The sequence below is a fragment of the Gymnogyps californianus genome, chromosome 7, assembly GCF_018139145.2.
Source record: "Gymnogyps californianus isolate 813 chromosome 7, ASM1813914v2, whole genome shotgun sequence".
Lineage (NCBI taxonomy): Eukaryota > Metazoa > Chordata > Aves > Accipitriformes > Cathartidae > Gymnogyps > Gymnogyps californianus.
In genome coordinates this window covers 25,905,260-25,918,495 of record NC_059477.1, presented here as the reverse complement: position 1 = coordinate 25,918,495, position 13,236 = coordinate 25,905,260, and the positions used below count along the sequence as shown (strand labels likewise).

General features: G+C 45.0%; 1 protein-coding gene across 1 annotated transcript in view; it reads left to right on the top strand.

The window, feature by feature from the left end:
- Nucleotides 1-13,236, top strand: part of LOC127018389 (unconventional myosin-X-like) — an 88,835-nt gene that overhangs the window by 47,239 nt on the left and 28,360 nt on the right. Inside the window, exons 22-23 of the mRNA XM_050899979.1 lie at nt 4,684-4,790; nt 9,103-9,408. Coding sequence (XP_050755936.1) covers nt 4,684-4,790; nt 9,103-9,408 — 413 coding nt within the window. The remainder of the gene's footprint in view (nt 1-4,683; nt 4,791-9,102; nt 9,409-13,236) is intronic.

Below are 13,236 nucleotides of genomic sequence, written 5' to 3'. Positions count from 1 at the left end.
CGTAGCATCAGTTGCATGATGTGTAGAGAGAACCCTCCCTTTGAACAGCCAGCCTAGCACCGGCAGTCAGGGTGCCAGCAGGAGCCGTGCTTCAGTACCAACCACTGGTGTCTCCTCACTGGTCCCTGCAAACCAGGAACCATTTCAGTCATTCTTGTCCCTAGGTAACCCACACTGCTTGGGTGGCTGCCAGTCTCACAGCATTTTAGTGTTAAAGCCTGTGTGGAGTATGTGTGTGTTGCAGAGCTGCTTGTGCCTGGGAAGCTTTAGAAAGGGGTGGTTAGAGCTGGTAAACATGGAGTTTGAACTTTCTTCCTAGCATGACAAGAGATGGAAGATTGCTGGGCTACAGCAAGAGCAGAAGGGAAACGCATGTGAGGACCAAACTCACATGCACATACTCACTGTTTAGAGTATAAAAGGTTATAAGCTATATAGCTGGAGTCCAGGGACTACAACAGACTGATGACAAACAGGAAATACAGGCTGCTTTGAGCTCCTGGCAGCAATAGGTTCCCTTTTCTCTTCAATCCCTGTTGTGCATCCTGAAGGACTGAGTCCATCTGTCTGTTTTCACTCGCTCCTTGATCTGCACAAACAAATTCTTTTGGAAAAACAATATAGGTAGTAAATTGTGGCAAACTAAATGTGTTTGTATGTTGCCAAAACACTGGATGTACTCTAATGTAGTTTTTTTGAACAATTCTATCCTATAGACTAAAACTTGGCCGAAGAGCTGTATGCGGCATGTTGGTAAACAGCAGTCTCTCTGCTAAGGCACTAGTTGCTGTCGGGTCTGAATATTGTGGGAAGAAAGAAATTACTAAAAATGGCAGTCTTTGTGTCTCTGTATTTCTTTATCACAGAGAAGGAAAATTGAAAGGAGTTGGGAAGCAGTTGAGCCATCTTGTTTGGTTGTAGAAGTTATTTTATATTCAACATGGTTTGGATTAGAGATGTCTGTCCTGGTAGAGGGGAGCAGTTCTATTTAGTCTAAAGAATATATCGCTCCAAGGCTGTCCTGGCCTGTTCCACCCTTGCTGACATGCTGAATGGCTGGCCAGCCTCTGGCTGCTCCAAGGTGCTGTCACCATTGCCCTGTCATTTCATTCTTCAGATGAGTTGCTTGATGTTCTTTCCCATGCTCAGATGGTGGCTAAGCCATTTCATTGCTCCCTTGGAGACCCCTCTTGCAACCCTGCTTTGTGACAGTGCCTCCAGAAAGCCTGCCCCTAGGCCAAGGTGAGGCTGTGCAGAGCAGTGGTGCTTCCTGGTAGTCCCTTCCCTGCTGCCTGTATCCAGCTGTTGTGTCTTGGGTTTGGATTACAGAGTGCTTTGTCCGTGTTCACGTTTTAGCTGGTGCTAGGTAACACAGGCCTGGAATACTTGGGTTGATGAAGAAAAGAGCACTACTTTTTCCAGAGGCTTTCAGGTAAGGGTGAAGTGAAGCTACCAGCTAAGGGGCAGAGTGTAGGTGATTGTCCTGGAGAGGAAGTCCCCTGTGTGCCCTTGCTGCCACTTTTGCTGCTACAGGTGCAGCTCTGGGTACCCAGCTAGCGATTCCCAGAACTAAGCTTGGCTTATGGAGTCAGGAGTAGCTACTGAAAAAGGTGTGACAGGCCAATGGGGATGTAACCTAGGAAGAAGTATAAGGGGTGGGTGAAGAGCAAGGCTTATAGAAGGGGGAATACTTCCTGCAAAATGAATGGAAGGATAATTATATCCCTAGCAATTGTTTGGAGGAGGAAGGAAAAGACTCTGTGAATTAGTGCAGGGGATTGTGAAGCTTGGGAAAGGAAATGGAGGAGGAAGGGCAGCATGATCTTTGTGTTTTTCATTAAGAATAGAGCAGCTGTTGTGCTGGCAATTGTCAAATTAATGTTTATAAGAGGTATTAATATATATAAGGCAGGTTTTATCTGGTGGCATGGCAGAGATGAGAGCTTGGATGCAAACAAGCAATGTGATGATGGAAGAGCTTGTGCTAAGGTGCCCTTGTCTTCTCTGGGGATGTGCTGGGATGGAGCAGCAGCTTCTGTGCCCCTTTCCTCAGTGCACCTGGACCTTCTGCCATACTTGCCCATACCCACAACACAGATTTCCTACAGCTGTCTAACACAGTAATCCTTGCTGTTTGAAAGCATTCGTTTCCACATTTCAATCTGCTGTTTTGCAGGGCCTGTTTGAAGGAGGAGGTTTCTGTAGACTATTTGGCATCCAGGTCACAGTGACCCACTTCCTGCTTTCCCAGTGTTGTCCCCAAGAATCGTATGATCCCACTTATGTACACATGGGTGCACACAGAGTTACATTTGTGTCTGCTGATCTACACGTAACCTTAACATGTTCACTGTTGCACTGATGGTGCATGCAGGCATTGAGGTTGTGTGAGGAACACTGTGGTGCTGCACTGTGGATTAAAACTTGGCCAGTGTCTAATATAAGCAGATATGATAGAAGTAACCTTGTATGTTTTGTTCAATCACTCCTTCCTCAGATGAAAGTGATCTCATGTTTTCAGAAAGTGACTATGAATTATGACAAAGAAACGGCCACCTTCCAAGTTATTTCCACAAGGCATCAAAAATATTTCTGGATTTGAATACGTTTTACTCTTCTTGTCACCTATGGGACTCTAAAAAAAACCCTCAAAATGCCAATAGCTTTTAAGTAGATACTGCTATGTTATTTGAGATGAACCCCTCACTCTCAAGCATATATAAAAAACCCTATAGGATTAGGGTTGAGTCTTGTTGAACTCTGCCTGCCCTGAAGTTAGGTTTTTCCCCCCTCCTTACTGGCACAGCAAAGTCTGTGCTTGCTAGGGAAATACTGAGGGACTGAGTATTTTTGCAATTTGATGAAGATAATGGACTGAGACAGTGTTTTGCTGGTTGCATTCTTGCAATGGGTGACTGCTGCTTGGTTCTGGAATGTAATGGAAAGAGCAATCCCTGCCTCAAAGAAGTCTTTAAAAGATTGTTGAGTTGACAGAGGGAGTGGATGTACAACTTGCAGGGAAGGATGCCAGCTTCATGGTTGGCAGTACCTTGATAATGAACCTTCTTTTAAGGCTACCCACGGTTACTTAGTCATTACAAAACAGCTCATTTCTTAAGGCCATCTTAATGGAAATGGCTGCCCAGGAGAAATTCGAGTCCAGGGAAGCCACTGGCTATGGGTACTAACTCAGGGAGAGGTTTCAGTACACGCTGGACATTGCAGGGGGAAAAAAGAGCCTAAATAAGTGATGAGGCCAAAAGCAGTGATGGAAGGGAAGGTATGCAGAGACATAAGGGGAGGTAAGTGGGGAGGGGGAGAGTTTGTGCAGGACACGGGACTAAATGACTGTTCAAATCTCTGAACATCCCTCTGGCCTCTCAGCATAGCCACATGGATCCAATAAATTTGGAAGGAGTTTTTACTGATTAATGTAGTTCTGCAAATTGATGAGTGTCAGCTCACAGCCTGTGTTCACGGCAGTGCTTTAACAAGTGGGGCAGCACTTTACTAGTATAGTCCCTTCTGCTGCTGGCCCTGGCAGTGATTTAGCCAATGTCAGGCAGCAGGTCACATGAGCATGGCCATATGGCAGTTGCTGCTGTGACTGCAGCTTGTATGGACATACCTTAGCCAACTTATTCTAGGCTAGGTACGGCTACAGTGTACCCACAGCGCCGTGGAGCTCCATGCAGACTGCAGTCCATCTCAAAAAGCAAAGCATGTATTTCAGCAATTTGTGCTGAACCTTGTGCTAACATAATGCAAGCCAGCTGATTTAAAGTAGCTCAGATATGTCAGCACAATTCCTGTAAACGTGCCCTTATCTTGCTTGTATCTCAGTCCGTTTGTCTCTAAGATAGCACCGTCATCCCTCACACTAGCATTTAGCACTGAGCAGAGGTTTGAAATACAGGTGATGGAAGATGCTTGAGAATTAAAATAGTGGACACTGAAGCGCAACCAGTAACACTTGGAGACCTCTCCCATCGGAGCTCAGTTCCCCCTAATGCATGCTGCACTGCTGAACCTCTGCAGCAGAGAAGCATCTCCACCTCAGAGTTTCTGGAGGTTGGTGGAGGGCTTCAGCTCCGGTGGACTGAGGGTATGCTCAGTTTTGCACCTCGCCAGTGCTTTCAGCTTTCAACTGCCTTCCATTACTAGGATTGCTGTTAAGATTGCTTCCTGGAGTCTAGAAATCTAAATGTTCCTCCCTTTTCTTGAAATGCGGAGGAGTTTCTTTGCAAAATACTTAATCACCCAAGTAGGTATCAGTGCCTGCTGCAGGGAGGTACTGGATTGTGCAGGGAAAGCTGTCAGCTGGGAAAGAGTTAATCACAGGCGCAAGCACAGGCTCTCCTCCTCCTCCTCCCTCCTCTTTCCCTCCTTCCTCTGCTCCCTCCCTCTCTCTCTTTTAAGTCTTGACCACAGAGTGAGGGAGGCGGGGGCTGGGCGCAGAGTTCGGCTCTTGTCGCTGCAGAACTTTTTCCTGGTGCTCCGAGTAGGGGCACCCCGGGGCGAGGCGCCGCGGCTGGCGCTGGAGCGCCGGCAGCAGCGGCCGCGGGCGCCCGGGCACGGAGCGCACTCTGCGCTGGTCACCCGGGGATGAAATCTCCCGGCTCTCCCGGGGACTGACTTCTTTCCTCTCTTTGTGTTTATTGAAACTCCTCCCCGTGGCGTCAGGTTTTCCTGAAGGAAGCTCTTGAGCAGAAGCTGGAGAAGGATCGGGAAGAGGAGTTGAGGAAAGCAGCTATAGTCATCCGGGCCCACGTCTTGGGCTACATGGCAAGGTCAGTGCTGGGGGCTGCCCCACCATCCCTGTGCTTGCGTGCCTGGGTTGCCCCGACCCCCTGCTTTGCTCTCTAGTCCCCTCGCATCCCTCCCTTCTTCCCCTCCTGTATTCTAAGGGAGAGTTGCAGTACCTGCCCTCCCTGCCGGCATCAGTTCTGCTGAAACCTTTCTGCACCTTTGCCACCTCTTCTTCAGTTCTGTGCACGCTTGCACCCTCCCTCAACGCTGCTCAGCAGGCTTCTGCAGGAACCTCTGTACCCATTGCTTGCCTCTGATGACACCTTTTCCTTGCCTTCAGGGCTCTCCTGGCTGGGCCCCACCTACGCTTTGGGTCCCCTCCTTTTCCTTATGCCTGTCAACTCTGTTTTCTGCTCCCCCTGCAAATCGCTTCTTCCTCACTTGCAGCTCTGCCTTTGCTCACCCTCTTCCCTCGCCCTGCCTGTTTGCCTCGTGATCTCCCTCTCCTTTTAATTAACTCTTCAGAATTGGTTTTTGGCCAGCTTTGCACCAGTAATCTCCTTTTGCCGCTCCCTTTTGCACCTGACCAGAGGAGGGTTGGGAGAACCAACTGCAGACAAACTGCCCCTCCTCTGCCCCTCGCAGTCAGCATAACAGCTGACTCCTTAATGGCTGTGGCATGCACACTTAATCCCAGTAAGATGCTCTTTCCTGGCTGGTCTCTGCTCCAGACACCTGTCAGTCAGGGGTATGAGGAGGTGAAATCCCTGGCCAGCAGAGCTGTTCCAGCAGGCACTCTTCTTAGAGCTCCAGTTACACCAGGTAGCTCATTTTGCATTGGGAAATGTGTGCAAGGGTTGTACCCTGCGTTGCCAATGTGGAAGATCAGTAAAATACACATTTGGTCTCTGGGGCTTTTATTCATTTATTTATTTCCCTCTAGGAAGACAAATGAGCTAGCTCTATTGTTTGTACATGAGATTGCAAGCTTTTTGTCAGGGCCTCTGCTCTATTTTACTTTGTGTCTAGCATTTGGAGAGAGGGGTAGATTAGCACGGGAAAATTGATTTTTCTGGGAAACATCACTGCAGGCAAACCGGATTACTGCTTTTCTGAGTTCCTGGGAAGGTAGCTGCTGCCCTGCAGGGCTGTGATGGAGACAGTGTTGCAGTAGTGTTCCTCTTGGCTAGAAATCTTGTGGTTCTCTAGTCTCCACAGATCTGAATTCCTCATCCCACGTGTTGCTTTTCTGAGTCTCATCTTTAAGAACAAGCTGTGCTTCTGCAGCCAGAGTGGAAATCCTCACAAGCAGCTGGAGGTAACTGGACTTTGCAGGAGAGGAGAGCAGGGAGTGAGGAAAGAGCTAGGGAGGGAGACTGGAAAACTTTTCTGTGAAGAGTTTCCAGTTGCGCTGCACCTGTATTAGAGAAGGCCCAGCAAGAGGGAGTTCATCTGGGCGAGTGCTGAATGGTCTGTGCAGAGTTGGGCAGAGGTCAGGAGTACCAGCGGCTCTGCCTTAAGCTTGATACCATTTCTGTTAGTTTTGCAAGGACAAGTGTATTTAAATTCATTTGGTCTCATGCAAAGAAGGGTACATATGCCACAGGAAGGATTTTACTGGTTTCTGCCCCTTTGTGAACTTGTTCTGTGAGCCTGGAGAACCAGTCCTAAGGGTGAGAACGTTTTCTTTGTTCTCATTCCTTGCAGCCTAGTATCTCTGACTGATCACTAAAATATGAGACAAGAAAATCAAGCCCATTCAAATGACCCCATTTTTCGTAGCTAATCTGTGGAACTCTGAGCTGCAGGTAACAGTTTCACCAGCTAAAATACACATAACTGTTCCCAGGCTTGCAGGATCCATGTGCAAATTTGGCTGTGTCGCTGGATTCTGCAGGACCTTATTGCTCAGGGGAAGAAGACAGTAGGAAATATAGGCCTGTGTTCTCTAGTCCTTGGAGGCATAACTGCTAACTACAGCTCATCGACAGAATAATTAACTGAATTCCAAATGCAGCACTGGAGCCTTGCAGCCACCCTGCCTTCTATTGTAATATAGGGTCAGGACGTCTCCCAGCTCCTCGGCATGGGCTGCAAGTTGAATTTCTTTGGCCAGTGCAAGAGGGTGAGTGGAAGTCTGAACAAGGGGAATGAAATTCACAGCCTGTGTGCAGCAATTCCAGCTGAAGGGCGTCTGCAAGCTTGGCTGCGGTCATGAGGAATGAGGGGGCACTTCAGCCTGGCAGATTAGCAGGCAGAGCTGGCCTGTAGCTGGGCAGGGCTTGGCACATGTTGCACTTGAGAGTTTCTGGCAGATGCATTTTGTAAAAGTCAGAGTGCCCTTTTTGATGCACTTATATCTGCCTTGGCAGAGGGTGCATGTGCAGCTGTTCACACCCCATGTGCAGGGCACAGGGAGGACAGAGGGAGCAGAGGTGAAGGGACTGCAGCCCAGGAGCAATTAATCTAAAACCTCCCACATCTTATCACCTCTTCCCTTTCCTCTTCTTTTCTCTGTGCTTCCTCCCTTTGACTTAATACTTACGGAAAAGAGCGTGACCTCTGCACACTACTGCTATTAGCATCCCTCTCCTGATTTTCTTGACTAGGCTGACGTATCTGATGTGCAGGGAGGTGGCAAGCTGTCAGCATGGGTCCTTGTTGCCATTTGAAGGGAGTTTGATTGCCAGGAAGGGGATTTTGAGGTGTGTCTTTTCCTCAGGGGGTTGCAGAAGGTCTGTGGGAAGGATATGTGAGAATACTGTGCTATTTCCAGCGTGCTTTCTAGGAGTGTAAGACCTCACAGGATTACTGTAGCCTGCTGGCCCAAGATCCTGTGTAACAGCCCCATAGAATTTCCCTCTGGAAATTCTGGTTTGGAGGAAAGAAGGTTTCGATTTGAATAGTACCAAGGATCATTTCCCTACAGCAAGATATTAAGATGTCTAAATATATTCGATTACTTTAAAAAATGTCTGCTTATTTCCAGTCTGAATAGACTTCAGCTTCAGGTCAATTAAATCTTGTTACGTCCCCTGTTGGATAAACAGAAATGCCACCCAAAAATGTGGGTACTTTGACTGGGATCAAGCCTTTCCTTAGCCTTCTCTTTCTTAAGGTCATGGAGCAAGTGTTCTCTTTCTGTAAGCCAGAATTTCTGGTTCCAATCCTGCTTCCTCAGAAATCACTTGAGGGTCTAACATTGTTCTTGAAATGGAGGTGCGAACACTGAACACAGGATAAAAGTAGCAGTGCAGTCCCCTTCTACGCAGTATTTCTGCGTAGTATAAGAATCCCAGTAGTATTTTTTTCTGTAGCATTGTGACGGGAGTTTGCCTTCACCTGATGACCCCTGGCCCCAAAATCCTTTTTTCACTTGCTGCTTCCTAACATAGTCACACATCAGGTGTGTTTGGCCTTTGATTCTTCAATGCAAGACCTTACATTTGGCTCTTTTGGATTGTTTAATGTTTGCTTGAATCTAGCTTACAAATTGATCCAGATTACTGTGGATTAGTAACTCTTTTGTTATTTGCCCAGTTTGTGTATCATGTACAAACTTCTACCAGTGACTTTTTTTTCACGTCCTTGATAAAAATAGTCTGTAATGCAGAGACAAGAACTGACTTTTCTAGAACTTCATTAGACTACAGAAATACTGAGTGATGATTCTTTTCTTTTGGGGCCCTACCATCTTTTTTGGTTTTAAAATGCTGCAAGGTTGATTTTGATATCATTATTGTTTAAGCAAAACATTGTGCAATGTAAGTATGTGTTTATGGGAGCCTGTTACAATGTTACATTCAGCAATCAATATCATAGTATCACTGTGGTTTCCCCCAAACAATACAAGATTAATGTGACCAGATCTATTTTTGCCCCATTTTTTACTTTTCCTGCAGTGATTTGCTTTTGGCCACTTAAAAGATGGGGCAATATGGGACTTTGTTCTCATATAGTAAGGCCATTTGTATGTTTTTATTATAATAAATCCACACTGAGTGTTTATTCTAATTGCGCAGTGAATGTGTGTATGTGCAATGCAAGGAGACTTTGGGCCAGTGGACCTTCTCTTTCCACGTGCCAAACATCTGTCCTTCATCCTCTGAGGGTCTTCACGAAAGTAGGTGCCCATGGAAACAAACCAGTGGTAGACATAGGAGTGAGAACAGTGAGGAGAATGTGATTTACAGGTAGTAGCAGTAGAGGAACAGAAATTGTGTAATTTCTGAGTAATATTTTTGCAAATTCATTTTTCTGTTGATGTGGTAAGATTGGTCAATATATCAGGGCATGAGAAATGCAAAGCATGTATTACTTCATGGCGCATTAAGTGTCTGGTTCTATTTTTAGGAAGAAGTATCAAAAGGTGCTAGCCAGTGTTGTTATAATCCAAAAGAACTACCGAGCGTACTTCTGGAAGAAGAGCCTGCTGCGACTGAAGGCCTCTGCAGTCACCCTGCAGAAGCACTGGCGTGGCCGCCTGGCTCGCAGCCTCTACCAGCACCTGCTGCAGCAGGAACTCAGGCGGAAGCAGGAAGTGGAGGAGAGAAGGAGGCGAGAAGAGGAAGAACAGATCAGAAGAGAGGAAGAGGAAAGACAATGGCAAGAAGAGGAGGAGCGTAGGAGGAAACAGGAAGAGGAAGAGGTGAAGGAAAGGTACAAGATGGTATCTTGCGCTCATAGTTCCCAAGCACTAAAGCTGCTGAGGTGTAAAAGTGGGTCTAGGGCACTGGCATGATGGTAACACTGGAACAGCAATTGCATGAGACAGTGTCCCAATGCCAGGGGGCAGAGCTGGGGTGGGCTGTGGGCAGCTTAGAATAGAAAAGCAGCATGGAAAAGGAGTGTCCTGCTTCCTTTAGGAAAGCTATTTCTGGTGTATTTTTACCTCTGTTTAGTGTTTTTCTGCTTTGGAATGTACATGAAAGGAGGCAGTTTCACTGATTGGGCAGAGATGCATAATTTTCTCGTTGCCTTTGCAGTGGTAAAGGAAGTTTTATGCCATCTTCCAAAATCTGGAGGGATTAACAGTGTGAGAAGGTACCAGTGTCATGGGTCTTGGTGTGTCCAGTAAGCTGGGTCAGACAGCAAGATGGGCAGTGCACCTGTGCTGCTACTGCAGTTCTTACACTCATGAGAATACATGTGCTCTCCCTGTTCCTGCTGCTGTGTATCTCTCATCAAGAATGTGGATGTGTCAAGAGATCAGCAGGGGAAAGGAAAAGCTAATGTGACAAAAAGAGGCAATCTGTGAGCAGTGACAGTATACCTATTGAGAATCCTGCACCTCATGCATCATTTACTGTTCATTCCATGATTACCTACATCCTATCCAAACTGGGTGTCTCTCTTGATAATCTTTTGTTTTAAGAAGCATAAAACTTCAACTACGAGATTATTATCTAAGTTTGAACAAATAATCCCGTGACGTTTTAAGTTTTTCATAAATAGTTGGTTACGTTTCTTATAGGCTTTTGTTACATACTTGTCCCAAAGTTGGATCTTGGCAGACTAAGACGTGTGACAGGCATCAGAAAATTCTAAAGTTAGAAGCATGTCACAAGGAAAAGAGATTGCCTGTGGTTTTGCTGGAGACAGTAGGGTGATGTATCTGCTGGGACAAGACATGGAGTCAGTGACACCAACGATGAACAGTTTGGTCAAGGAATTTGTTGAACAACACTGAAGGCTCCATTTTATCAATGTGTCGATTTTCAACAACAGCCTCATCAGCAACACGAAGCTGTGCAAGTTCAGAATGTCAATAACTAGTTTGCAGATATCAAATGCTACAGACGCTCTCTCAGGTCTAAAGTCCTCATTGTACTAAGTAGAGCTTGTCCCTACCTAGTTTTAGATAAAAGGACCTATTTAGCTTATTTGTTCTAGTGTGTTTCTACCCCTGCCCTTTAGTTCCCAGCCCATGAAAGATGTCTGGAACCCAGCATCATTGTAAAGAAGTGTCAGTGTTTCTAGGAATCAGGTGAACTGCTCGTTTTGCTTTCATTTTCTACTTGATGTCAAATGGCTTCATTCAGAGTGAGTAGCCAAAAACGTACTAGCAGACCAACTTGGCTAAATCCTGAACTTCCATTTGACCTCAAAAATGAGGTGGAAGTCCACAGAAATTGCAAATCGGCTAATCTACTGAGAACAAGCAAAGAAACCCAACATGCATGCAGAGACAAAATTAGAAGGACCGAGATGCAACCTGACCTATAAGGATCTAAAAGTTGGCATGCAGTTATTGTGCATAAACTGTTAGCAAAAGGGAGACATGGAGCAATTTGGTCTACTGTTCAACAGGAAGAAAAAATTACAATATTGAGAAAGCTGAGATATTTGATGCTATTTTTATTTGTCTTCCCCAAAAGGCTTAACTGTTGGACACTAAATACAATTAGCACAGATGTGCAAGAATTCAGAACCTAGCAGGGAAATAAAAGGTTAGAGAATGCTCAGATAAATCAGATTACAAAGAAGTCATCCAGACTTGGTGAAATTAATGTTTGGGTACTTCAAGAACCGGCTGAAGCAGTTTGAATCAGTAGCTGTTCTCTTTCTCCTCCTTTGTGGATAGCACTGGAGTTTCCATAAAACTGGAAAATTCCAAACATAATGACCCCCTTTTAAGATGGGAAAAGGAAGAATGAGGCAATTGTGGACCAGTCAGCCTAACCTCAATTTCAGGAAGATACTGAAACAAATAATCAAACAGTTGTAAATGCTTGATAAAGGAGTTAAGAGCCAACGTGGATTTCTGAAGAACAAACAGCATTAAAGTTACCTGTTTCCTTCTGTGATAGCTTATGACATGCCTTGTGGATAGGGAAAAGCCATAGAGGGTAGGTAACTTGACTTCAGGTAGGTAAAGGGTAGGTAAGGGCTTTGATATGTTATGACAATACTCTAAGACACTGTAAGGAATGTGATTTGGAAAAAAGTACATGAAGCAAGACTAGGATTTGTGTTTTTACTGCATTGTATTATTGCATTTTAATTAGTAAACAATAGTATTTTTTTGTTAAATAGGAGAGAACTCTTGAATGGGATTCTTCCATGGTCTGTGCTGGATATGGTACTAGTGCAAAGTTTTCATAATAAGTTGGATGAGGAAATATGAATATCCTTATTAAATTTGCAGATAAAACCATCTGGTGAGGGGCTGTAAGTATATAGTTAGACAGGGTTACAATTTAAATAATTTTGGCAAATGAAAGAAATGGTCTGGGAAACATAGGAAAACTTTCAATACAGACATATGCAGATCTACAGTTAGGAATAATTAAATGCACAGAGAGAGAAGGAGGAATGCCTACTTCAACAGCAGGAAGAAGGTCTGGAGGCCAAGTTGAGTATTAGTCACCAGTGTCATGCTGTGTGAGAGGAGAAAGCAAATGCTGTCTATAAACAGGATCGTTTCTGTAAGATGTGGGGGTGATTCTTCTGTTCTGCTTGGCACTGGTGAGGCTTCAGTTGGAGTACTGTTCCTAGTTTTGGGTATCACATTTCAGGAAGAGTGTGGATCAGTTGGAGATGGATGGAAAACAGCAAGAAATATCAGAGGTCTAAAAAATGTGAGGAACAGTTGCAGGAATTAGTGTGTAGATTGTAGGTGGTATGCCTGATTTGTTTTAAAATGGCTCTGCTTCTTGAACCCTCTTATCATTTAAGGCAGTTGTTTAACTCCTGACTACTGTTAGAGATTTTTCAGTAGAGTTGGAACCATCTGGATCTCACTTATGTCAGCTTTCATTTATAAACACTTCCTGGGTTTTTTTTTTGAGAGAGAGGGCATGCAAGAGTGAGAGCTTTAAGGACTTTGTGACTTGCAGCTGCAATTTAGAATTTGGCTGGGAAAAGCTGCAGGGCCTGGGAAATAAATATTGTTGCCCTCCTGTTCTGCTTGGGGTTGAATTATAGATTTGAAAGTTACCACTGCCAGTCTGAATTTAGCTGCACAGTGGTTGCTACAAGCAGACTCTTACATCCAGCCACATCCTATCCCTGCTCCCTATGCATGACCCTGGCATTTGTCTGTCTACTAGTTCAGTTGCTTGTGGTGTGCTCGCTATGGAGAAACTGGCCATAGTGACAGCTTTCCCTTGGAGTAGTACCTTTTTGATCTGGGTGGAGATGCAGCACTGTGAGATAGTTTTTTTCCTCTGCTCATGTTTACTAACAAACTCTGACTCTTACAGCCTTTACTAGTAAACTGGGTTTTGCATGCCACTGAGAAGTTACGCAAGCTGGAGCACCCAGGTCTTCAGAATAGAAAGTCCTCGGCTTAGTCATGTAACAAAGTACAAGAATTTGATAACTTTTGGGGGGCTTTAATACAGTAAAAGCAAAACAAAACACAAATTCAATGCTGGTATTGCAATAATTCTGTTCTGTTTTAAAAAAACACAGTTTCCTGATATCTGTCAATTATGCATGTACAACCTCATTTAATATCCACGGATGTATAGTACTTCAGAAGAT